This window comes from Babylonia areolata, chromosome 16, assembly GCF_041734735.1.
Source record: "Babylonia areolata isolate BAREFJ2019XMU chromosome 16, ASM4173473v1, whole genome shotgun sequence".
NCBI lineage: Eukaryota > Metazoa > Mollusca > Gastropoda > Neogastropoda > Buccinidae > Babylonia > Babylonia areolata.
Window position 1 is genome coordinate 21,142,937 of NC_134891.1, and position 25,000 is coordinate 21,167,936.

The 25,000-nt window shown below is 43.4% G+C and overlaps 1 protein-coding gene across 9 annotated transcripts in view; it reads left to right on the plus strand.

Annotated features, from left to right (window-relative positions):
- The window catches only part of LOC143291233 (uncharacterized), a 188,471-nt gene that overhangs the window by 121,607 nt on the left and 41,864 nt on the right, over window positions 1-25,000 (plus strand). For 8 of the 9 annotated variants that reach the window (XM_076601015.1, XM_076601011.1, XM_076601012.1 and 5 more), the window contains 9 exons: window positions 8,674-8,759; window positions 11,091-11,152; window positions 12,406-12,578; window positions 15,028-15,447; window positions 16,762-16,998; window positions 18,282-18,404; window positions 22,305-22,547; window positions 22,969-23,145; window positions 23,837-24,076. In XM_076601015.1, coding sequence (XP_076457130.1) covers window positions 8,674-8,759; window positions 11,091-11,152; window positions 12,406-12,578; window positions 15,028-15,447; window positions 16,762-16,998; window positions 18,282-18,404; window positions 22,305-22,547; window positions 22,969-23,145; window positions 23,837-24,076 — 1,761 coding nt within the window. Of the gene's footprint in view, window positions 1-5,762; window positions 5,805-8,673; window positions 8,760-11,090; window positions 11,153-12,405; window positions 12,579-15,027; window positions 15,448-16,761; window positions 16,999-18,281; window positions 18,405-22,304; window positions 22,548-22,968; window positions 23,146-23,836; window positions 24,077-25,000 lie in introns of those variants that run through there. The other variant, XM_076601016.1, reaches the window with a different exon arrangement.

Here is a 25,000-nt window from a genome sequence, read left to right on the forward strand (position 1 = left end):
CTGTCTTTCTGCTACTCTATTTGTCTGTTGCTGTCTTCTCTCAATGTCTTTGTCTGTCTGTCTGTCGGTCATTCGGTTGGTCGGCCTGATTATCTGTCTTTCGCTGTCTGTCTGTCCCAGTCTCTCTCTACCTATCCCTGTTTCTGTCCCTGTTTCTGTCTCTCTCCCTCTGTCTCTCTCTCTACCTGTCCCTGTCTCTGTCACTGTATATATCTCTCTCAGTCCCTGTCACTGTACACACACACACAGATATATGTATGTATGTATGTATGTGTATATATATATATATATATATATATATATATATATATATATATATGTATGTGTGTGTGTGTGTCACTGTGTCACTCTCTCTATATCTCTCTCTACCTGTCTCTCTCTGTCTCTGTCACACACTCTTTCTGCCTGTCTCTCTCTATCTCTGTCTCTGTCACTCTCTCTCTCTACCTGTCTCTGTCACTGTCACACTCTCTCTCTACCTGTCTCTGTCACTGTCACTCTCTCTCTACCTGTCCCTGTCACTGTCTCTGTCACTCTCTCTCTCTCTCTCTCTACCTGTCTCTGTCATTGTCTCTGTCACTCTCTACCTGTCCTTGTCCCTGTCTCTGTCTCTACCTGTCTCTGTCTTTGTCACTCTCTCTCTACCTGTCTCTGTCTTTGTCACTCTCTCTCTACCTGTCTGTCTTTGTCACTCTCTCTCTACCTGTCTTTGTCACTGTCACTCTCTCTCTCTCTACCTGTCTCTGTCACTCTCTCTCTACCTGTCTCTGTCTCTGTTACTCTCTCTCTACCTGTCTCTGTCTTTGTCACTCTCTCTCTACCTGTCTGTCTTTGTCACTCTCTCTCTCTACCTGTCTCTGTCACTCTCTCTCTACCTGTCTCTGTCTCTGTCACTCTCTCTCTCTACCTGTCTTTGTCACTGTCACTCTCTGTCTCTCTCTCTACCTGTCTCTGTCTCTGTCATTCTCTCTCTCTCTACCTGTCTCTGTCACTCTCTCTCTACCTGTCTCTGTCTCTGTCACTCTCTCTCTCTCTACCTGTCTCTGTCACTCTCTCTCTCTACCTGTCTCTGTCATTCTCTCTCTCTCTACCTGTCTCTGTCATTCTCTCTCTCTCTACCTGTCTCTGTCACTCTCTCTCTCTCTCTCCCTCCCTCTCCCTCACCCACTCTCTCTGTCCTTCCTTTCCACCCGATGTTATAACCTCCTTCTCCAAACGAACGAAATCACGTACTCGATCACACTTCGGTAAACTGAGAAGAAAAGTCGGGAGTGAATAAACTGCCTCTCTCAAGACACGCAACCCCCCCGCCGAAACAAAGCCTCGAACCCTGGCCACTGGTAAACACTTGGTCAGATGTCCAACGTCTGCACCGAGTCTCTCCTCACGATTGAGGCGAGGCCTCTGAAAAAAAGATTAAGTTATAATAAAGAACGTGTTCGCGTTCGCGTGTCTTGACTGTTGACACAAAGACGGTTTCAATTCTTAGCGGCTCAGCATATTCAAATTTAAAATTTCAGAACCAGTCCAATTCGCTCGCTCAGTGCAAGGAGCGTTTGGCATACCATCCGTTTATTTATTTATTTATTTATTCGTTTGTTCATTCATTCATTCATATGTTTATTCATTTATCTATTTGTTTGTTTATTTATTTATTTGTTTATTTCTTTTTCTGACGTTAACAGGTTTTTCTTCTTCTCGTTATCATCAGAAACTGATTGTGGAAGTGTTTAGGAAACGTAGGCCGTACAATTTTAGTGTAATTTACTAAGAACAGTCAAACACTGTTTCGCGTGATTTAGTTGCTGCGTTGTGTTGCATGAAATGGCATTGCGTTGCGTTGCGTTGCGTTTATTGCATTGTGCTGTGTTTGTGTTTTGCTTGTGTGTCTTTGTATTGAATTGCACTGTATTGTGGTTTATTGTATCGCATTGTGTGTCGTCTCGTCTCTTATTGTGTTGCATTGCATTGTATTGTATCGTATTGCATTGCATTGCATTGTATTTCATTACATTGCATTGCATTGTATTTCATTACATTGCATTACATTGCATTGTATTGTATTGCATTGTATCGTATCGTATCGTATCGTATTGCATTATATTGTATTGTATTGGATTGCATTGTATTGCATTATACTGCACTGTATTGCATTGCATTTTATTGCACTGCATCGTATTGTATTATATTGCATTGCATTGCGTTGGATCACAATGAATTGCAATAGGATTAGATTGGATTGTTACAACCGATTTAATTGTGTGAAATAATCGGGCTGCACTCCCCAAGGAGAACGCCTCGCCACAGTACAGCTGCACGCATATATAGTCCGCCTGCAAATGTACTCGATTTACTATCAAAGTGGAGTTTTTGTTTTTCCCGAAAGAACTTTACCAGGGGCAACCATTCTGTTGCTGTGGGTTCATGTACGTGCGCAAAAGTGCATGCTTCACACGGGACCTCGATTTTCCCTCTCATCCGAAAGACTAGCAGGCGCAACCAGGCTACCACTTAAGGTGAAGTGGAGGGTGTGTGTGTGGATACGGGTGGGAGGGTGGAGGGGGGGGGGGGGGGGTGTTCAAGGTCCTATGCATGTTTAGGTAATCACATCGTTCCCAAGTAAGGTCCTGGCTGTGCATGGTTAGGTAATCAGATTGTTCCTAAAACGATGTGTCAAGGTCCTGGCTGTGCATGGTTAGGTCAGATTGTTCCTAAAACGATATGTCAAGGTCCTGTCTATGCATGGTTAGGTCATCAGATTGTTCCTAAAACGATATGTCAAGGTCCTTAACTATGCATCACAACAATAGTATAATGCGCGCCTTTTTCCGCGCTTGCAGAACTTGTTTTCGTTTACCATCTATTTGTTCCATCTGTTTTTTTTTTCTTTTTTCTTTTTTTCTTTATCTATTTGTTGTTGTTGTTGTTTTTATTTTGTTGTCCTATTTTTTTCTTCATTGCAGTAGCATTCAGTGTGTGTGTGTGTGTGTGTGTGTGTGTGTGTGTGTGTGTGTGTGTGTGTGTGTTGTAGTGTGTGTGTGTGTGTGTGTGTGTGTGTGTGTGTGTGTGTGTGTGTGTGTGTGTGTGTATATACCTGTGATGGTGCAACTGAGAAGCAGATAAATGTTTTCAGGCAATTTAAACTATCTTAAAATTTTAGTGGTGTTTGCGTCTGGCGCGCGCGCGCGTGTGTGTGTGTGTGTGTGCAGTCCAGTTGTTTAAGCACGGAGGGGGAGTGGGTCCATGGATGGGGGGTAGGGACTAGGGGGAAGGGGGGTGCGGGGGTGTGGAGGGTGAGGGGGGTGCGGGAAGTGAGGGGGTGGGTGGGTGGGGGGGGATGTGTTAGCTTTGCTCGCGTTCTCATCTCCAGTCATCAGCATAACCGGTTTTTGTAAGCCTGCTTGTGCACTGACTTAAACAAACCGAATGTCATCCTTCTTTACTGGCTATTTTGTTTTTCTCTCTCTTTTGTCTTTATTTTATTTTATCTTATTTTTATTCTATTTTGTTTTTATTTTATTTCATCTTTAAAGCGAGAAGCAAGTCCCTGATGTCTCATTGCCTACTTGGTCAGTGAGTTTTGCGTAAGAGTGAGATCGAGGCTTTCTTCTTCTTCTGCGCTCGTGGGCCGCAACTCCCACGCCCACTCGCATGCACACGAGTGGGCTTTTACGTGTATGACCGTTTTTACCCCGCCATGTAGGCAGCCGTACTCCGCTTTCGGGTTTGCATGCTGGGAATGTTCTTGTTTCCATAACCCACCGAACGCTGACATGGATTACAGGATCTTTAACGTGCGTATTTGATCTTCTGCTTGCATATGCACACGAAGGGGGTTCAGGCACTAGCAGGTCTGCACATATGTTGACGTGGGAGATCGTAAAAATCTCCACCCTTTACCCACCAGGCGCCGTCACCGTGATTCGAACCCGGGACCCTCAGATTGAAAGTCCAACGCTTTAACCACTCGGCTGTTGCACCCGTCAATCGAGGCTTTCAAAATGAAAGTTCAACGCTGAGCTTGTCTGTCTATCTGTCTGTCTGTCTGTCTGTCTCATTTCGATCTGTGGTCTGCGTTTCTGTCTGTTGTGCTTCTCTATCTCTCTCTCTCATTCTTTCTCTCCCTCAGTCTCTCTTTCAGTCTCTCTCTCTCTCTCTCTCTCTCTCTCTCTCTCTCTCTCTCTCTCAGTTTCCCTCTCAGTCTCATTCATTCTCTCTCTCTCTCCCCTCTATATAAATTGTGTGCGCGCGCATGTACATACACACACACACACACACACACACACACACACACACACACACACACACACACACACACACATATATATATATATATATATATATATATATATATGCATTCATATATGTGTGTGTCTTTGTGTATTTTTCTGTGTGAGTGTGCAAAAAGATTTTTAAAATATGTTGAGAGAAGCATCAAAAAGGAAGAAACTGAAAAAAAAAGAAAAGAAAAAAAAAAGAAGCGAAAACATGAAAATATCGAAATAGATGATGAAGATTATTACAGCTCCAACAGAGTCTTGAGGTGTGTTCTTGGATAAACAAGAACTGTGTTTTCACTTTTGCAGTGTCAATTTTAAAAAGAAGAAGAAGGAGGAGGAGGAGGAGGAGGAGGAGAAGAAGAAGAAGAAGAAGAAGAAGAAGAAGAAGAAGAAGAAGATACTGAAACAGGAAGTTGACAGAAACTGTATTATGTGTGCTGTGGTCAAATAAGACATTCAATTTTTTTTTAAAGTGGCATTTGTGAGACACAGCCCTTGCAGTATATTCCACTGCCGAATAGTCACTTCTTCTGACAGATCCCAAAGTTGTGCCAGTACAACAAACAACAACAACAACAACAGAGGCAAGAGCAATGGCAACCACCACCATAATAATAATAATAATAAAGTTTTCAGAGTGGTAAGCCACGAGAAAAGAAGAAGAAGAAAAAAAAAAAAAAAAGAAAAGAAAAAAGAAGGAAAGAAGTGAAAGCAACAACCTAGAAGTGATGTGCTAGAAAAGCTAAAAAAAAAAAAAAAAAAAAAAAAGCGAAGATTCTCTCTCTCTCTCTCTCTCTCTCTCTCTCTCTCTCTCTCTCTCTCTCTCTCTCTCTCTCTCTCCCTCCCTTCCTATCTCCTTATTTCTCCCCCCCCTTTCTCTCTCCCTCTCTCTCCCTCCCTCCTCTCTCTCCCCCCTCTCTCTTTCTCTCTCCCTCTCTCTCCCTCTCTTTTTTCTGTCTCCCCTCTCTCTCCCTCCCTCCGTCTCTCTCTCTATCTCTCTCTCCCCCTCTCTCTCCCTCCCTCCGTCTCTCTCTCTCTCTCTCTCCCTCTCTCTCTCCCACCTCTCTCTCTCCCTCTCTCTCCCTCCCTCTCTCTCCCTCTCTCTCTCACTCTCTCTCCGCCCCTCTCTCTCTCCCTCTCTCCCTCACTCCCTCTCTCTCCGCCCCTCTCTCTCTCCCTCTCTCTATCCATCCACCGCTGCAATCCTCCATCCCCCCTCACACTCCCCCCAAACCCTCCCTCCCCCCACCCCCCACACACTCCCGCCCACCGCACCCTAACACACCTTCACTAAAACAGATCAGAGATGTAGGATAAAAAGCGCAGCACTTAGCCACCATAACCATACCACTAGCAGTTTGCTGTTGTTGTTGCTGTTGTTGTGCCTCGCCGTGTGTGTGTGTGTGTGTGTGTGTGTGTGTGTGTGTGTGTGTGTGTGTGTGTGTGAGTGAGTGAATATGGTCCTCTCCCTCCCCTCTTCAGGCATGCAGGTCTACATCATTGCAGCCGTCATCACCTACGAAGGTAAAAAAAATATTTGTATTTTGTATTTCTTTTTGTCACATCAGAGTTTTCTGTGTGAAATTCGGGCTGCTTTCCTCAGGGAGAGCGCATCTCTATACAACAGTGCTCACCCCCCCCACCCCCACCCCCCCTTTTTTTGTATTGTTTCCTGCGTGCAGTTTTTTTTTTTTCCAATCGAAGTGGATTTTTCTACAGAATTTTGCCAGGGACAACCCTTTTGTTGCCGTGGGTTCTTTTACGTTCGCAAAGTGCATGTTGCACACGGGACCTCGGTTTATCGTCTCGTCCGAAACAGTACTGACTATTACCATCATTACCTCCCCCAGACTCTCACACCCCGCCCCCCCTCCAACAGCCCCCCTCCCAACCCACACTCCCCCAGCCTCTAGCAAACTAGCTAGATATGATTATGAATAGATAAATTGATAGATACGCAGTAAAAAAAAACAAATGTTATTAGTATCAGTATCAGTATCAGCAGCTCAAGGAGGCGTCACTGTGTTCGGACAAATCCATATACTGCTACACCACATCTGCTAAGCAGATGCCTGACCAGCGGCGTAACCCAACGCGCTTAGTCAGGCCTTGAGAAAAAGAAAGGAGTTATAAACAAACAAACAAACAAACAAACAAGTGAATTAATAGATAAATAACTAACTACCTAGCTAAATAAACAGTAAATAGATAGACAAAAATGAATAAATATGTGAATAAACGAATGAATAAATAAATACATTTAAAATAAAAAAAAAGAAGAAGAAGAAGAACAAAAGCAAAAAGAACCCATAAACAAAGTAGTACAAAGACTTTTTACACACACACGCGCGCGCGCGCGCGCACGCACACACGCACGCACGCGCGCGCGCGCGCACACACACACACACACACACACACACACACACACACACACACCAAACTAAAAAGTAGTACAGAAATATATCAAACGAGAAACACGCTTTTGGAGTTTGGGGATTGAAAGAAAAAGAATAGAAACACACACACACACACACACACACACACACACACACACACACACACACACACACACACACACACACACACACACAAACCCCAACAAAGAACACCAGACGAGAACAGAAGGGAAGAAGAAGAAGAAGAAGAAAAAAAACCACCAAACAGCCTCCGAATCTTTTGGGGTCGGGGATAGAGGAGGGAGAGGATTTTTTGGCAAGGAGGGTGGGCGTGTGTGTACAAAGAATTAAGAAAACGACAACAACAAACCACAACAAAATAAACTGAGAAACTTAGGAAGGCAGAGATGGATGGAGGGGCAAGAAAGGGAGAGAGAGAGGAGGGAGAGGGAGGGGGCACTCGTAAAAACAAATTAGCAAACACACAAACAAACAAACAAACAAACAGAAACATCAACAACACACACACACACACACACACACACACACACACACACACACACACACACACACACACACACACACACACACACACACAACATTTGGCATGTCGTGTGGGGGCAAGCATAACACGATTTCGTCGAATATACACGCTTACAGTTCAGAAACTACCACCAGTTAGCAGACGACTTGTCAACGGACTGACAGCCAGTTACGAGAAACAATATGGCGTCCAGTTGGCTTCAGCTTGTCTGGCCAATGAGCTATCCATGTATTTTTAGAGCAGTGGTTTCTTCTTTTTATACCAGACTCTTTGTCTTCCTCTTTTTCTGCCTGTCTCTGTCACTCATTGTTTGTCTGTCTATCTGTCTGTCTGTATGTTCTACCATCTCTGTCTCTTTTCCCCTGTCGTCTTCCCCTGTCGTCTGTCTGTATCTCTGTCGATCTCTGTCTCTATCTCTCTGTGCTCTTTCTCTCTCTCTCCATCTCTCTGTACTGTGTCTGTGTGTGTGTGTCTCTGCTCCTTTCTCTGTCTCTCTCTGTTTCTCTCTCTCCCGCTCGCTCGCTCGCTTCCCCCCTCACCCCCCCTCTCTCTCTTATTTAATCAGGTATAAGTGTTTTAAAACCATATCATGCATTTAAATTTAAAGATGCTGATTGTAATGTCGTGACAGCTAGGTTCACACTTCAGTTTCGTTTGGAATTATTCGCATTCTACCAATGTCTCTGTCACTCTCTGTGTCTCTTCCTCTCTATGTCCCTGTCTGTCTGACTCTCTGTGTGTGTGTGTCTCTCTCTCTCCGTTTCTATCTTTATCTCTCCGTCTCACTCTCTCTGTCTGTCTGTCTCTGTCTCTCTGCTCCTGTCTAACCTCGCACTAACCACTACCCCCCTCCCTCTCTCCTAACCACCCTTCCCTGTCTTTCCTCGACCTGTCTCTGTCTCTCTGTCAGTCTGTCTTTCTGCATGTCTGTCTGTATAAGGGACATCATTCCTTTCAACTGTGATCATTAGAGACAACGGAAATTTCCAAAGTATAAAAAGAAAAAGAACAGAAAAAGAAGTCTTTTTTGTGATTATTTGTTTGTTCTTTCCCTCTTCTAGCTTCTAGTTTTCATTAATTTATTTTATTTTGTTTTGTTTTGTTTTTTAAATTCATGTTGGTTATTTCTCCTCCTCCTCCTTGTTCTTCTTCTTCTTTCCCTTATATTGGTTTTAATTGCTTCTTTGTTAAGTCATAGATTAATCACAGACCGATCTTCATTTTTTTGTTTTTTTGGTTTGTTTCGCTAATGGGTTTGTGTGTGTGTGTGTGTGTGTGTGTGTGTGTGTGTGTGTGTGTGTGTGTGTGTGTGTGTGTGTGCCTCTGTGCGTGCGTGTGCGTGCGTGCGCGCGCGCGCGTGTGTGTGTGTGTGTGTGTGTGTGTGCGGTCACGCGTGTGTGTTCGTGTGCGTGTGCGTGCGTGTGCGTGTGCGTGTGTGGTTTGTGGGTTGCAGCGGTGATCACATACAGCGGTAATTTACAGCTGCACTCAGTATGGACGGGGCCCAGAAAACAGCTGGAGGACAACTTGGCCAAAGATGTGAGTCGGCCTTTACACCAACCTATTTATTTATTTATTTATTTATTTTATTGTTCCTTTCCTTTGTCCTTTTAAAAATATTTTTTTAAATGTGGTTTTCTTTTGTGTCTGTCTTTTTCTTTGTGTATGTCTTTTCTTTAATCTGTCTTTTTGTTCGGTCTATCTGTCCTTTTTTTCTTTTTTTTTCTTTCTTTCTTTGAGTCGTTTTTGTTATAGTCTTTTTTTTTTTTTATCTATGTTTTCTTTCTTTCCTTCTTTCTTTCTTTCTTTTTTTCCTTCTTTCTCTGAGTCGTTCTTTTCATGAGCTTTTGATTGTTCTATTCATTGTCCGTTTTACATGGTTTTCTCTCTTTTTTTTTTATCTATCTTTTCTTTCTTTCTTTCTTTCTTTGAGTCGTTCTTGTTATAGTTTTCTTTTTATCCATGTTTACTTTCTTTCCTTCTTTCTTTCTTTCTCTGAGACGTTCTTTTCATGAGCTTTTGATTGTTCCATTCCTTGTCCTATTTAAATAGTGTTTTTAACATTTTATTTATCTTTTCTTTCTTTCTTTCTTCCTTCCTCTGAGTCGTTCTTTTCATACCTTTTGATTGTTCTATTCCTTGTCCTTTTTACATAGTGTTTTTTTTTCTTTCTTTCTTTCTTTTTTTTTTTTTGGCTTTTCTTTTCTTTCTTTCTTCCTCTGAGTCATTCTTTTCACGATCCTTTGATTTCTCTGTTCAGTTCTTTCCTTCTTTCTGAGTCGTATGTTTTTCATAGCTTTTGGTTGTTGTTGTTCTTCTTCTTCTTTTCAGCGTTCGTGGGCTGCAATTCCCACGTTCACTCGTATGCACACGAGTGGGGTTTTACGTGTATGACCGTTTTTACCCCGCTATGTAGGCAGCCATACTCCGTTTTCGGGGGTGTGCATGCTGGGTATGTTCTTGTTTCCATAACCCACCGAACGCTGACATGGATTACAGGATCTTTAACGTGCGTATTTGATCTTCTGCGTGCGTATGCACACGAAGGGGGTTCAGGCACTAGCAGGTCTGCACATATGTTGACCTGGTAGATCGTAAAAATATCCACCTTTCACCCACCAGGCGCCGTCACCGTGATTCGAACCCGGGACCCTCAGATTGACAGTCCAACGCTTTAACCACTTGGCTATTGCTCTATTGTTCTATTCCTTGTCCTTTTTACATAGTGATTTTTAAAATTTTATTTCTTTTCTTTCTTTCTTTCTTTTCTTTCTTTCTGTCTGTCTTTCTTTCTTTCTTTCGTTTCTTTCTTCCTTCCTCTGAGTCGTTCTTGTCATAGTTTTCTTTCTTTTTTCTTTCTCTGAGTCGGTCTTTTCATGAGGTTTTGATTGTTCTGTTCCTTGTCCTTTTTGCTTAGTTTTCTTTTAATCTTTTCTTTCTTTCTTTGAGTCGGTCTTTTCGTGAGCTTTTGATTTTTCTGTTCTATGTCTTTCTTTCTTTCCTTTCTTTTCTTTTTATCTCTATTTTCTTTCTCTTTTTTCTTTCTTTCTTTTTTTTCTTCATCTAAGTCGTTCTTTTCATGAACTTTTGATTTTTATGTTCTTTGTCTTATTTTTTCTTTTCTTTTAATCTCTCTCTCTCTCTCTCTCTCTCTCTCTCGCTCTCGCTCTCTCTTTTCCTCTGAAGAGGAATGTGCATGGTCTTTTGGTTTTGTGATCCATGTCCCGTTTACATAAGTTTCTTCTATCTAGCTTTTCTTTCTTTCTTCCTCTGAGTCGTATTATTTTCATAGCCTTTGATTTTCTGTTCCTTGTTTTTGTTTCTTTCTTTTCTTGTGATCTATCTTTTTTTTTTTTCATTCTCTTTTTTTTTCTTTTCTTTTTTCGTTTAGATCTGTATTTGAATGTAGCTCTTTTGATTAGAATGATCTTTCTGTCTCTGTTTGTCTGTCTGCCTACCTGCCTGCCTGTCTGTCTGTCAGTTTCCCTCTCTTTCTCTCTTTCACTCCCCTCTCTCCTCACACACACACACACACACACACACACACACACACACACACACACACACACACACACACACAAACAATGTCTTCTTCATTTTCTCTGTGTTTGACTCTTGAGTTACCTGAATGTTTAATTTTTTTTTTTTACATGATGAATGGTATGTTCATAGAAATTACAGAAGGTAGTAGGGGCTGTTCAGATCTTTCTGTTCGCTCATCATTCTGTTGACGAACATTTGAAGGACCCCAGATGAACATGTTTTTTGTTCAACTTGTTTAAAACTGTCAATAATAATATAGTCTTTTGAATTTCAGTTTCGAAACTCAGTTTCGAGTCCAACTTTTATTATTTTTCTTTCCTGTTTCAGTTTTTATCCATTGTCCGCAAGTCGTCGTTAGAAAATTATTTTCGGAGCACGAGATTACGCAAGTGAGTATTCCTTGTTGCATAGCCTACAATTTGAATAAATTCATAGACAATTATTATCGGAGCACATGATTACACAAGTGAGTATTCTTTGGATACAAACATATTCGTATGCATGTATCCTTTGTTTTTCGGGGGAAATTTGTGGACGAGTGTTTGGACAAAGTATTATGTTTGTGGTTTACTGATAGGCTAACATAATAATGATGTGGTGATATATATATATATGTATGTATATATATATATATATATATATATATATATATATATATATATATATTTTTTTTTTTTTTCCCCTCTGAGAACTATTGTTGATGAGTTTGTTTAAAATATGTGTCAGATCACTTACAAGAAAAAAAAGTCAGTGAATGCATTCCACTTAATTCACCAGATGGTGATATAGATAATTATGTGCCTGATAGAAGAACGATTTTGTTTTCTTCTTCTTGTATCTCCAGTTTGATGTATTGTTAAAAAACAACAACAACACATTTCTGTTTTGTGGGGAAATATAAGGGTAAATGTCTTTCGCTTTTTCTTAACCCTCACCCACCCTTGCCCCATTTCTCTACTTTCCCAGCCTCTCTCCAGCTTCTTCTTTCCTCTCTGTATACCCACCTCCTCCTCCCCCTTTCTCCCCCCCCTCTCTCTCTTACTCTCTTTCTTCTCTTCTCTTGTGAGCATACTAAGTAGGTAGGTAGCCAGACAGACAGATGAATAGTTGACAAGACAGATAATGGCACAGGTGGATAAACACACAGTAAGACCGATAGATTAATAGATAGATCATTCTCAACATCCTTCTCCTTTCCTATTTTTTTCTTCTTCAAAATTCTGCGAAGGGTAGAGAAAGAGAGATAGATATGTATGTATGTATGTATGTAATTGATAGATAGGTAAATGGATGAATATCTAATTAGACTTTTACCGAATAAGTAAGTAGTGTGTGTACGTTGGTTTTTGTTTCGGTTTTTGTTGTTGTTGATAGAATGGGTGTTCCCTTTCCTTTTCATTTGTTATTTGTTCGCAGTAGTTGACCTCAGGTTAATATTTTTGTATGTCTGTTGTGTATTTCTCTTTTTCGTTCCTTTTATTTTATATTTTGTTCTGTTTTTCTCTCTTTATTGTCCCCCTTTTCCCTTCTTATGTTCGCACTTCTGCAATTGATCGACGCTGTATCAAAAATGGAACATTGAAAAATATATGTGGATATATATATATATATATATATATATATATAATAAAAGCTTCCACAGCTCCCAAGGGACGGAAGTGTCTTTCTCCGTCGACTTCCACCCGGATGTGACGGAGCTGGTCGACCGGAAGACACCTGAGCGGGTGCGGGAGTTTCTGCAGAAGGAGCTGCGCACTTTGGTTGCGGAGAAAGACACCATCCTCGACATCATTCCAGAAACTGTTAACTTGATAGGTGGGTGTAACTGTAGAACCAAGCTGCTTCCTTTTCCAGATTCAGTCAGTGTCAAATAATCTCGTTCCGTAGGAGAGTAAACGCTACATTCATTTGACAGGTGAGTGAAGCGTTATCAGACCACCACATTCATTTCCAGTTTGAAGGGTGTGCCATTAACATCTTGATGAGTACTTTCCGTTTCAGAAAATGGTTAATTCGATTGGTGCGTCGGTGCAGAATTCCTTTAGCGCTACCAGGTCTAGAAAATTTTCGTTCAAGAGGTGTGTCTTTTGCGATCTTGGTTAGCGCTTTAAGTTTAAGAAACCGTTCGAGAGGTGTGTAGTTTCAGTTACGTTTAGTGCTGACTGTGATGTTGGCCTGGACACGTGGCGCGCATGCCAGACCATCGGCTGCCCAAAAGGCTCTTCTATGGCGAGCTGCAACAAGGGAAGAGATCACACGGAGGTCAGAAGCGCTTCAGAGATACTCTGAAAGTCTCTCTTAAAGCGTTTGATATCAACCCTGACTCCTGGGAGGAATCTGCAGTGGACCGTGACAAATGGCGCGCTGCTGTGCACAAAGGCGCCAAGTTGTGCGAGGCCAACAGGACTGCTGCAGCTGTTCAGAAGAGGCAGGCCAGAAAGTCACGGGCAAACAAGCTCCCTGACAATGATATGCCTGTCTTTGTCTGCCCCAACTGTCAGCGAACATTTCGTGCGCAGATTGGACTATTCAGCCATCTGCGCATTCACAGATAGATTCATGAGCATCCTCCCCCCACCCCACCACACCCTCCCCCCATCCCCCAGCTGGATGACAACGATGGTCATCATCGATCTCGATGGACACACCACCAGTGCTGATGGTTTCAGAAACTAGGCGTTCCAGAGGTGACATTATACTTGTGATTATGTGCGGTCAGTTTGAGAAACTGTAAACGTAACAGGCTAGTGATAACATTTTTCTTTTTCATAATGAATATTCTGCGCAGGTATTTTTACAACATGATATGATTATATAGATCTATACATATACAGACACGATGGACGTTCAGACCCCAATAGCAACTTTTCAAAGTGTTTGTTTTCTTTTTGGAAAATATTATTTTGTTCAGTGTGATATCGTCAAAGTAATCAAATCAAACGAACATTCAATAGAACTCATGTTGACTGGTAATAAAAAATAAGCTCAAGCAGATAAATACAACGTCTATCATTTGTTCTGGCATAGAAATTTCTTTTTCTAGTTCTGTTCGCAATCTTGGTTTTTACCTCGATTCATCCCTCACGATGGAAACTCATGTGAACCACCTGTGTAAAGTTCTTTACTTTCAGCTTCGTAAGATTAGTAAATCCGCCCTTTCCTTGTCTGCTGATGCCGCCAACAAACTTACTGTTGCCTTCATTTTATCCCGCCTAAATTATTGTAATTCTCTCTTTGCTGGCCTTCCCAATGATAAACTGTACAAGCTCTAGAAAATACAGAATAGTGCAGCTCGACTCGTCCTTAAAAAGTCGAGGAGAGAGAGTGCTACTGCTCTCCTGCGGACACTTCATTGGTTGCCTGTTCAAGTCAGAATTGAATATAAAGTTGCCTGCCTTTGCTTTCAGTGCCTGAATTGTGATACCATACCCTCATATCTTTCTGAGCTTGTTAACCCGCACTTGCCAAACAGAACATTGAGATCTCTTGATTCCTCCCAGCTAACTGTTCCCCGATACTTCCTTAACTCCTGTGGAAAGAGGTCATTTTCCGTCTTCGGCCCAACAACTTGGAATTCTCTGCCTATTGCTTTAAGACAAACAACTCATATATCTACCTTTAAAGTAAATCTTAAAATTTATCTCTTTAAAAATACTTGTCATAACTCAAATAGTGCTGTTGTCCCAGGCCCATGGCAATGTGTGTGTGATGGAAAAGTAGCGAGAATGGGAGTGGGTAGATGGATGGTGGTGCTGTGGTTCGAAAGGGAGAATGACCCGATTTTTACCCCTTTTACCTTTTCTATCCAAAATTTTATTTTACAATTTTTACAAAATCTGTGGCATGCAGATTACAATTATGTTCCTTTTTACATGTATATATTTTTAGTGAAAATTGCTGTCATCTCAGCCGTTTAATCATGTGTGTGTCTTTGCGTGGGTGTTAGTGTGAGTGTTGGAGTGTAACAGTTGTAGTATTGATAGTATGTTACTTTGTGAGTTTTATGCATTGTGTGTTGTTTTTTTTTTTTTTTTATAATATTAATGATTCTGTTTTTATGTTTCTACTACTTTTTATATGCTTTCTTGTTTCACTTTAGGTACTGGATTGTAAAGCGCTTAGAGCTTGCTTATGCCTGTATTATAGCGCTATATAAAAATCAAATATTATTATTATTATTATTATGATTATTATTATTATTATAGCCCCCCTAATTCTTCTTCTTCTTCTTCTTCTTCTTCTTTCTTTCTTTATTTACTTACAGATTACATTCCATACACCTCCACTGTGCCTTCCACGTCCACCTCCTCCACGTCCCAGGAGCCCTCATCGTCATCATCACCGTCAACAACATCATCAACATCCTCCACCTCCACGACGACGTCTCCCCCCACACCGTCGTCGTCGACATCGTCGTCATCATTAACAACGTCAACAGCATCTTCTTCAACATCATCAACCACCACCACCACCACCTCCAGCACCACCGATTCCTCCAGCACAGACTCAAGCACTTCAACAACTGCAACGACCTCAGAACCCACACCGCCCACAACGACCACAGAATCCACAACGACCACAGAATCCGAATCCACGACAACAGAATCCGAATCCACGACCACAGAATCCGAATCCACGACGACAACGACGGAAGCATCTACTACGACTACGTTGCCCTTGCCAAGTTAGTACTGTGTTAGTGTGCGTGTTACTATTAGTACGTGTCATTGCTGTCAGGTTATTATTATTTAAAAAAAAAAAATTTTTTTAGAGAAACTAAATTGTTTAGTTTTCTTTTTTATTTATTTTTTTTCAACTCGCTGATACTGTGGAAGAGAGGGGGAAAGGACAGAGAGACAGACAGAGAATGCGAATTATTTAATTGCATATAGGCCACAGGCATAATTACAGTTGCATTGGGGTTTGGTGGGGGATGAGGACGAAGTTGTGGTGACAATATCTTCATTGTGCACTCCAGTAGAGAGAGAGAGAGAGAGAGAGAGAGAGAGAGAGAGATGTGGTAGGGGGAGGGGGTATGAGGTGGGGGTGGATGGGTGGGTGTTGTTTGTGTGTGGCGTGGTATGTATGTGTGTGTGTGCGTGTGCGTGTGTGTGTGTTTTGTGTGTGTGTGTGTGTGTGTGTGTGTGTGTGTGTGTGTGTTTTGTGTGTGTGTGTGTTTGTGTGTATTTTGTGGCGATGTTGGCCAAAGGGAAGGGAGAGTGGGGAGGAGTGGGGGGGGGGGATTGTGTGCAAGTGGGGCATAGAATTATGCAATTTCGGAGAGGAGCATGAGTTAGATACCTGTACTTGCACTTTGTCTCCTAGCATTATCTTTGTTTCGCTTCTGCTTTTTCACGTACTCACACAATAAATCATCAGGGTTTTTTTTTTTTTAATTTCCACTTCGATTCTCTGTTGTAAAATAAGCTCAGGATTAATCACCGTTGTTGACCTATATCATCATCATTGATTATAATTAAAAGAAAGAAGAAAGAAGAGAATAGTAATGATGATGATGATGATGGTTATATTAATGATAATGATGATAATAATAATGATAATGAAAATGATACTACTACTTCTACTGCTACTACTACTACCACTACTGTGTACACTACTACTTACACTACTATATATATATATATATATATATATATATATATATATATATATATATATATATATAAACAAACAAATGAATAAACAAATAAGTAGATAAACAAGCAAATAAATGAATAAATAAATAAATCGAAAAAACAAAAAAAGCATAAACGAAAACACAATGAAATAGAAATAGAATAAGATAGATTCAAATAATAACCTCCTTCCCACCTCTCTCCCTCTCCATCCCCCCCACCACCACACCACTCTCCACCCACTTCCCCACTTCCTTCCCTCACGCCCATCTCCCTCCTCCCCCCACCCACCCCCTCTCCCTCCTTCCTCCCGCCCCCACCCCCACCCCCCTCAAAAAAAAAAAAAAAAAAAAAAATCACAGTCGATTGCCTGGAGCTGCAGTTCCCGCCCTGTCAGGGACTGGGCTATGGCCACTACTCGCTGCCCAATCTGCTTGGCTCCGTCACGGTGGAGGACGCTGTGCTGGACTATGACTACATGGCCAACGACAGTCTGACGTCCGGCTGCACTTCCGACCCCACCTTCTTCTGCGGCTTCGCCTTCCCACCCTGCAGCGCTGCCTCCATCCAGACCTTCCCCTGCCTGGACCTGTGTCAGAGTGAGTGGGAGGGAGTGGGGGTGGAGGTGGTGGTGTGTGTGTGGGATTTGCGTTAGTGTGTGTGTGTGTGTGTGTGTGTGTGTGTGTGGGTAATGGGGTTGGTGTGGGTGGGTGTGTTTGTGTGTGTGTGTGTACTTGTATTTGTATTTCTTTTTATCACAACAGATTTCTCTGTGTGAAATGCGGGCTGCTCTCCCCCAGGGAGAACGCGTCGCTACACTACAGCGCCACCCATTAAAAAAAAAAAAATTCCTGCATGCAGTTTTTTTTTTTTTTTCCTATCGCAGTGGATTTTTCTACAAAATTTTGCCAGGAACAACCCTTTTGTTGCCGTGGGTTCTTTTACGTGCGCAAAGTGCTTGCTGCACACGGGACCTCGGTTTATCGTCTCATCCGAATGACTAGCGTCCAGACCACCACTGGGGATGGGTTTGTGTGTGTTTTGGTGGTGTGTGTGTGTGTGTATGTGTGTGATTGTTTGAGGAGGGGGTGCGTGGGTGTTGGGATGGAGAGTGTGTGTGGTGGGTGTGGGGGGGGGGGAAGGGAGGGCGGTTGGGGGAGGGGGGAGTAGGGGCAGTGCACCGCCGCCTCCATCCAGGTTTTTCCCGTGCCTGGACCTCTGTCAGAGTGAGTTGGGATTGTGTGTGCGTGTGCGTGTGCGTGTGTGTGTGTGTGTGTGTGTGTGTGTGTGTGTGCTGTCTTTTTGGATCTGTGTGTGTGTGTCCCATTTTGTCTTCCCCGCTATGTCTCTGTCTCTCGCTATCTCTGTATAAATCTGCCTGCCTACCTGTTTGTCTGTCTGTGTGTCTCTCCCTCACTTTCGTTCGGTCTCTCTCTCTTTCCCTCCCTACTTCCCCTCTCTGTCTCTGTCTGTCTGTCTGTCTGTCTGTCTGTCTGTCTGTCTCTCTTTGTCATGTTGATTTGCCAGTCTATCTGTTTCTTCCTCCCTCCCCACCTATCTCTCTCCCTTCCTCGATATAACCTCCGTGCTAAAAACAGCAAGTAGGGTTGTTGTTTTTTCTCATGTCTTCCTAACTATTGCGTCTGTTCTTCCTTTTTCCCGTTTGTATTTTTGTTCTTTTTAAATTTTTTTAAAATTACATTTTCTTTCCGTTCTTTCTTTACACCCATTGTACGTATATTTTCTTCCTCTCTTCTCCTCTTAATTCCTCTTTCCTTCCTTCTTTATTTTGACGCCCCCCCTAGCTGCCCCCCCACCCCACCCCCCCGAACCCACAACTCCCAAGGGCAATGAATTATATCTGTTGTGTTTCACCGTGCAGCGATGGTGCAGCTTTGTTACGAGTACTTTCCCTTCCCTCTGGAGTGTGACGGGTTTCCGGAGGAGCCGCCATGTTTGGAGTCCCCTTTCCCTTCAGTCACCACCACTCCCGTCCCTGAAGCAGGTGAGGGTGAGGGGAGAGGGGAGAAGAAGATCTTCTTTCGTTGATTCTTCCTTACCTGTCTTTTTTCTTTTTTCCGGTAATGTTCAACTTTAGAATACTAAACTCAGGGGGGCTGTTTAGACGAAAAACAAAGGGTGTCTTAGGCTCACCTCGATGCGCTAAGTTGAATGGAACCCTCAGCTAAGCTGTACGACCACTACTTTCCCATGAAACTGCGACAATTTTATACACAGTAAGCTCAGCCGATCACAGCCAGAGCAACCACCTGCAAGCCATTTTGACTGCTGATCACGCGGGTGGTCGCGTCATCAATCTCTGTGTGTTTTCATTGCAGTCAAAATGGCGTGCAGGTGGGGAAGGAGCACTCAGCTTACTGTGTATTTGTCGCAGTTTCATGGGAAAGGAGTGGTCCTAGAGCTTAGCTGAGGGTTCCATTCAACTCAGCGCATCGAGGTGATCCTAAAACACCCTTTGCTTTTCGTCTAAACAGCCCCCCTGAGTTTAGTATTCTAAAGTTGAACATTACCCTTTTTTCCTTATACCTGAAAGTTTTTACTCACTGGTTGCTATGTAAATCAGGCTGTGAAACTTTTTGTTTCTGTGCTGCTTGCCGTTAAGTAGCTGTTGTTTTATATACAGTGAAAACTTACAAGGTTTTTTTTCGACATGCCAAAACTTAACATAACAAGACTGCAATTACTTCCGTTCTTTCTACATGGAGTGGGGCCCAGGAGCCAGTTGCATTGCTCGGACGGAAGAGCCTAGTATGGTCGTAATCCACTACTGATTGTGGAACTGACCAATGGCGTAGTTCGGTCAACGTAGGCATTTAGTCATGTGCAACTGTCAAAAACTTAGAACCAAGCAATGCAACTGGCTCCAGGACATCAAGAGAGTGTGATTTCCTGTTTTGTGTGTGTGTGTGTGTGTGTGTGTGTGACTCTGTGTGTGTGTGTGTGTGTGTGTGTGTGTGTCCCCGCCTGAAGAAGCTGTTCTCCAGCAAACATTTGCTGAATCTGAACAAGATATGAAGACGTGGATGAACTGCTGTTGTGTGTATTAATTTTCTAGTTCGTATAGCACAACAGCAGAGGATATAAAAAATTAAACAACACCTTGCGATATTCCTAATTTGCAAAAACTTTGTTGTTGTTTTTTATATGTTAAATGCAAAGGCTTTCATGACTACGACATGGTGCCATTAAAAATCTCTACATGGGAAGGAGAGAGTCAGTTGTATTCCTGATACGACTGCGGTATTGTCCGTTTTGGACTCCGCAGATATGTCGGCATAAGTCAGCATCAACGTTAATGACTCATCCCCCCTTTGGCAAGTGATTCAGAGACACCAATCATAGTTTGGTGAATCATAGCGGGGGAAAGTCATAATCTAATGACTTCACAAAGGATATCATGAGCTTTGGAGCAAAATTAGGAAGGAAACAGGATAACAAAATATGTCACGACAAGAGAAATAATAGTAACTAATAGAATACCTCGCAAATGATTTATTGCATTTTATGGCAATAGATTCGAAAAAGGACACAAGGGAGGTCGTAAATATATGCTCAGCACAGGGGGATCAGCTCAACACTGCTGCAATAATAAGCCAAACATTGTCAGACAAACTAGCACTGACACAGGGAAAGTATTGTGTGGTGTTGTTGCCTTGACTTAGATCACGAAGAGCTGTTACCGGCCACTGTTTGAACCAAAGTACGTACAAGATGACAGTGGAGGAAAACAAATTGCATGTGACAGGTAAAGAAGACCATCCGATACCTGAAAATAACTTTGCAAGGTAAAAATTATTTTAAAAAGAATAGAAAAGTATTGTAAGGTAAAAAAAGAAAAAGAAAAAAAGAAAACATAAGAAGAAGAAGAAGAAGAAGGAGGAGGAGGAGGAGGAGGAGGAGGAGAAGAAAAGTATTGTAAGGTAAAAAGAAAAAAAAGAAAACATAAGAAGAAGGAGAAGAAGAAGAAGGAGGAGGAGGAGGAGGAGGAAAAGAAGAAGAAGGAGGAGGAGGAGGAGGAGGAGAGAAGAAGACTCTCAAAGCCTGCAGTTAGGAATCCCATGATTTTGACCTCACTGTAGTAGAGAACTTCCTTGACTACACATCCTGTGGAGTGACAGCCCAGAGGTAACGCGTCCGCCAAGGAAGCGAGAGAATCTGAGCGCGCTGGTTCGAATCACGGCTCAGCCGCCGATATCCCCCCACCCCCCTCCACTAGACCTTGAGTGGTGGTCTGGACGCTAGTCATTCGGATGAGACGATAAACCGCAGTCCCGTGTGCAGCATGCACTTAGCGCACGTAAAAGAACTCACAGCAACAAAAGGGTTGTTCTTGGAAACAATTCTGTAGAAAAATCCGCTTTGATAGGAAAAACAAATAAAACTGCACGCAGTAAAAAAAAAAAAAAAAAAAAAAAAAAAGAAAAAAAAAGAAAAAAAAAAGAATGGGTGGCGCTGTAGTGTAGCGACGCGCTGTCCCTGGGGAGAGCAGCCCGAATTTCACACAGAGAAATCTGTTGTGATAAAAAGGAATACAAATACAAATATGACTGCAGTTTCATCCCGTTTGCTCCTCGGTCATCTCGGTGTTGGCAGTGAATTGTCACCCCCTATGGAAAGTGACCCTGAGACACCAATCATAGTTTAGTGGTGTTCTTAGACACAGCGAGGGAGAAACGTCCCAAGCCAATGATTTCTTCTTTTTTTTTAACATTTATTTGCTTATTTATCATCATTGTTCTCTTTTTATATTATTTTTTTTATTGTTTTTTTATTTAATTTATTTATTTTATTTATTTTATTTTCATTATTATTATTAATTTATTTATTTTTTTATTTTATTTTATTTATTTTTTCTCAAGGCCTGACAAAGCGCGTTGGGTTACGCTGCTGGTCAGGTATCTGCTTGGCAGATGTGGTGTAGCGTATATGGATTTGTCTGAACGCAGTGACGCCTCCTTGAACTACAGATACTGAAACTGAAACTGAAACTGACTTTCCAAGGCAGCCCATGAAGGACGAAGTCAAGAACACAAAGATACATACACACATACACACACTTCCCTACTTACTAAACTATCTACCTACATACGCGTGTACATATATGTTAGTATGTGAGCTTATATCACAGATTGACATTAGTTTACAGTTAGGTCAACAGCAAAGTGAGAACTGTATTGTCAATGCATTGCATTGGGAAATCATTTACAGCTTGGTCTTTTGTGAAGGACCATGACTCTCAAACTAGGAGGCAAAATTGCACTGGCTCTTTGTGCTGCAGCCTTGGGGGGCTAGTTAGCCTTTGGGAACCGTCCCAACGCCGAATGTCCTAAAACCTTCTTGGCTGAGAGAGTGGGGATGTAGCTTGGGCAAGACACTCTCCACTATAAATCAGATTCTAGCCCAGATAGTCGGTACAGCGTTTACCTCCTCTGCTGTTCTGATGATGGTCATAGTCGAACATGACTGACGGGCGCAATAGCCGAGTGGTTAAAGCGTTGGACTTTCAATCTGAGGGTCCCGGGTTTGAATCTCCGTCACGGCGCCTGGTGGGTAAAGGGTGGAGATTTTTCCGATCTCCCAGGTCAACCATAATATGTGCAGACCTGCTAGTGCTTGAACCCCCTTCGTGTCTATACGCACGCAGAAGATCATATACTGTAATCCATGTCAGCGTTCGGCGGGTTATGGAAACAAGAACATACCCAGCATGCACAACCCCGAAAGCGGAGTATGGCTGACTACATGGCGGGGTAAAAACGGTCATACACGTAAAAGCCCACTCGTGTACATACGAGTGAACGTGGGAGTTGCAGCCCACGAAGACAGAAGAAGAAGAAAAAGACTGACTATCATACATACATACATATATACATATTTCCCTCAGACACGTGTTCGCCGCAAACCTACGACCGCTGCCGGCGACTGGGCTTCGAGACGACCTATTTCCCGACGTGGTTCGCCGAAAACTTGACGGCGAACGTACATGAGTTCGAGAAATGGGCCATGCCTGCTGTCCTGTCTGAGTGCCACCCAGACGTAGAGTTCTTCATGTGCTCTGTGTTCTTTCCCAAGTGTGATGAGGCGCTGGAGGACAATGTGACCTACCCCTGTCGCAGCTTCTGTGAAGGTGGGTGGGTGTGGGATGTGTGTGTGCGTGTGTGTGTGGGGGGGGGGAGGGCGGAGCAGTGTGGGCGGGGGGGTGGGGGTGGGTCGTTGTTCTCCCTGTTCTTGTTCTCCTCCCCCTCCTCCTCATCCTCATCCTTCTTCTTCTTCTTCTCCTCCTTCTTTTCCTCTTCTCTTCCTCCTCCTCCTCCTTCTTCTTCTTCTTCTCCTCCTTCTTTTCCTCTTCTTCCTCCTCCTCTTCCTCCTCCTCCTCCTCCTTCTTCTTCTTCTTCTTTTCCTTCTTCTTCTTCTTCTCCTCCTCCTCCTTCTTCTTCTCCTCCTCCTTCTTTTCCTCTTCTCTTCCTCCTCCTCCTCTTCCTCCTCCTCCTCCTCCTTCTTCTTCTCCTCATATAGGGGGTTAGTGACTGTGTTGTTTGTGGAAACAGACGTGGAGAATAGCTGCTACGACAATGGGGACATCCTCAACATGAACTGCAGGATGTTCCAGTCGGACCCCACCCTCTGCCTCCTGGCCCCTTCCCCCACCTCCACTACCACCTCCACTACCACAACCACCACCATGACCACCACGACCACCCCTGCCTCCACCCCCCCCATGGAACGTGAGTATCTGTGTGTGTGTGTGTGTGTGTGTGTGTGTGGTTAACTTTAAATGAATTCGTTTTCCCTTGAAAAATGTAGTCTGTTGAGTTCAGATTTGGCTTTAAAGATAGGACACAAATCAGTTCTTTCCACACATTCTACATGATGACAGTCTAATACTATCATCTTAGATGAACAGACTATAAATAAATAAACGAACGATCCACACATTCTAATCATAACGAAAGTTCATTTCACGGGAGGGCACGCATAATTATAAAGAAGCAAAAAAAAAAACAAAACAAACCAACCAAACAAACAAAAACAACAACAAAAAAACAAAACAAAACAAAAAACCCCCTGAGTTTCAAAGTATGTCTGTTTTGCTATGAATGGACATTATTTGAGAAACGTTAGTGTTTAAAATGTTACAGTAGTGTCGTTGTTTGTTTCTTCTTGACCTCGTGTAAATTGTGTTTGCAATAAAAACTGTTCCTTTTCTCACTTATCCCACTATCATAAAAGCGCAATTATGTTAACATGTGTGTACATACACGTGTGTATTCGTGCATGAAAATGAGCGCGGGCGCGTGCGTGCGTGTGTGTGTGTGTGTGCTTTGCTTGGTGATTGAATGAGTATTACTATTATTAGTAGTAAGTGCAACAAATGAATCAAAGGGAAATTCACCCCCCACCCCCCTGTCCATGCAGATCGCTGCGAGCCCATCTCCATCCCAGCGTGCCGGCATTTCGGGTACGTCAACGGCACCTTGCCCAGCACCTGGGGTGCCCACGACCAGGCCACCACCCTGCTCTATTTCTACGAGTACCTGGAGCCGGTCGTCTCCGGCGGGTGCGCGGCCGGCAGCGCCCTCTTCTACACCTGCCAGATGCTCTTCCCGGCCTGCGACGGCGGTGCCTTCCTCTACCCATGTCGCTCCGTGTGTGAGGGTGAGGGTGATGGAGGTTGGGGTAGGAGGTGTGGGGGTGAGGAGCGGGGGGTTGGGGGTGGGAGTAGCGGGTGGGTGGGGAAGGGGTGGGGGTATGGGCCGTGAGGGAGGTAGGGGGAGTGATGGGAAGTTCAGGAAGTGCCAGATGCTCTTCCCGGCCTGCGACGGCGGTGCCTTCCTCTACCCGTGTCGCTCCGTGTGTGAGGGTGAGGGTGAGGGAGGTGGGGGTAGGGGGTGTGGGGGTGAGGGGCGGGGGGGTGGGGGGTGCGTGAGGGAGGTAGGGGGGAGTGAGGGGAAGTTCAGGAAGTGAAGAAGGGAATGGAACGGGAACGGGAAGGGAAGTGATGGGAAGGGAAGACAAAGAAAGTGAAGGGAGGTAAAATGGAAGTGGCGCGGAGGAAAGTGAAGTGAAGGAAGTGATGGAAAGTAATGGGTAGGGAAGTGAATGGAATGATGGGGAGCGAAGTGAAGATGAATTGAAGCGAAGAAGTGACTAGAGTGATGGGGAGCGGGGGAGGGGGGGTGGGGGGGGGCTGTTGTGTAGCGACGCGCTCTCCCTGGGCAGAACAGCCCCCGAATTTCACACAGAAATATCTGTTATGATAAAAAAAAAAAAGAGAAATACAAATACAAACTGGGGATCGAGGAGTTTGGCGGGTGAGGGTGTGGGGTGTGTGTGTGTGTGGTGGGGGCGTTGTGTCGAGGGGGGATCTGGAGGATGGAGGAAGAAGGGTGCGGGTGTGTGTGAGGAGGATGGTGACGGTGGTGGTGGTGGTGGTGGTCGGAAAAAGGAGGGGGGATGAGGATCAGTAGTAATGATGACGGTGGTGGCTTGCTGTTGTTGTTGCTGCTGTTGTTGTTGCCGTTGTTGTTGTTGTTGTTTTCTTTTCTTTCTCTCCTACGCTGTTGTTCTTATAATAATTAA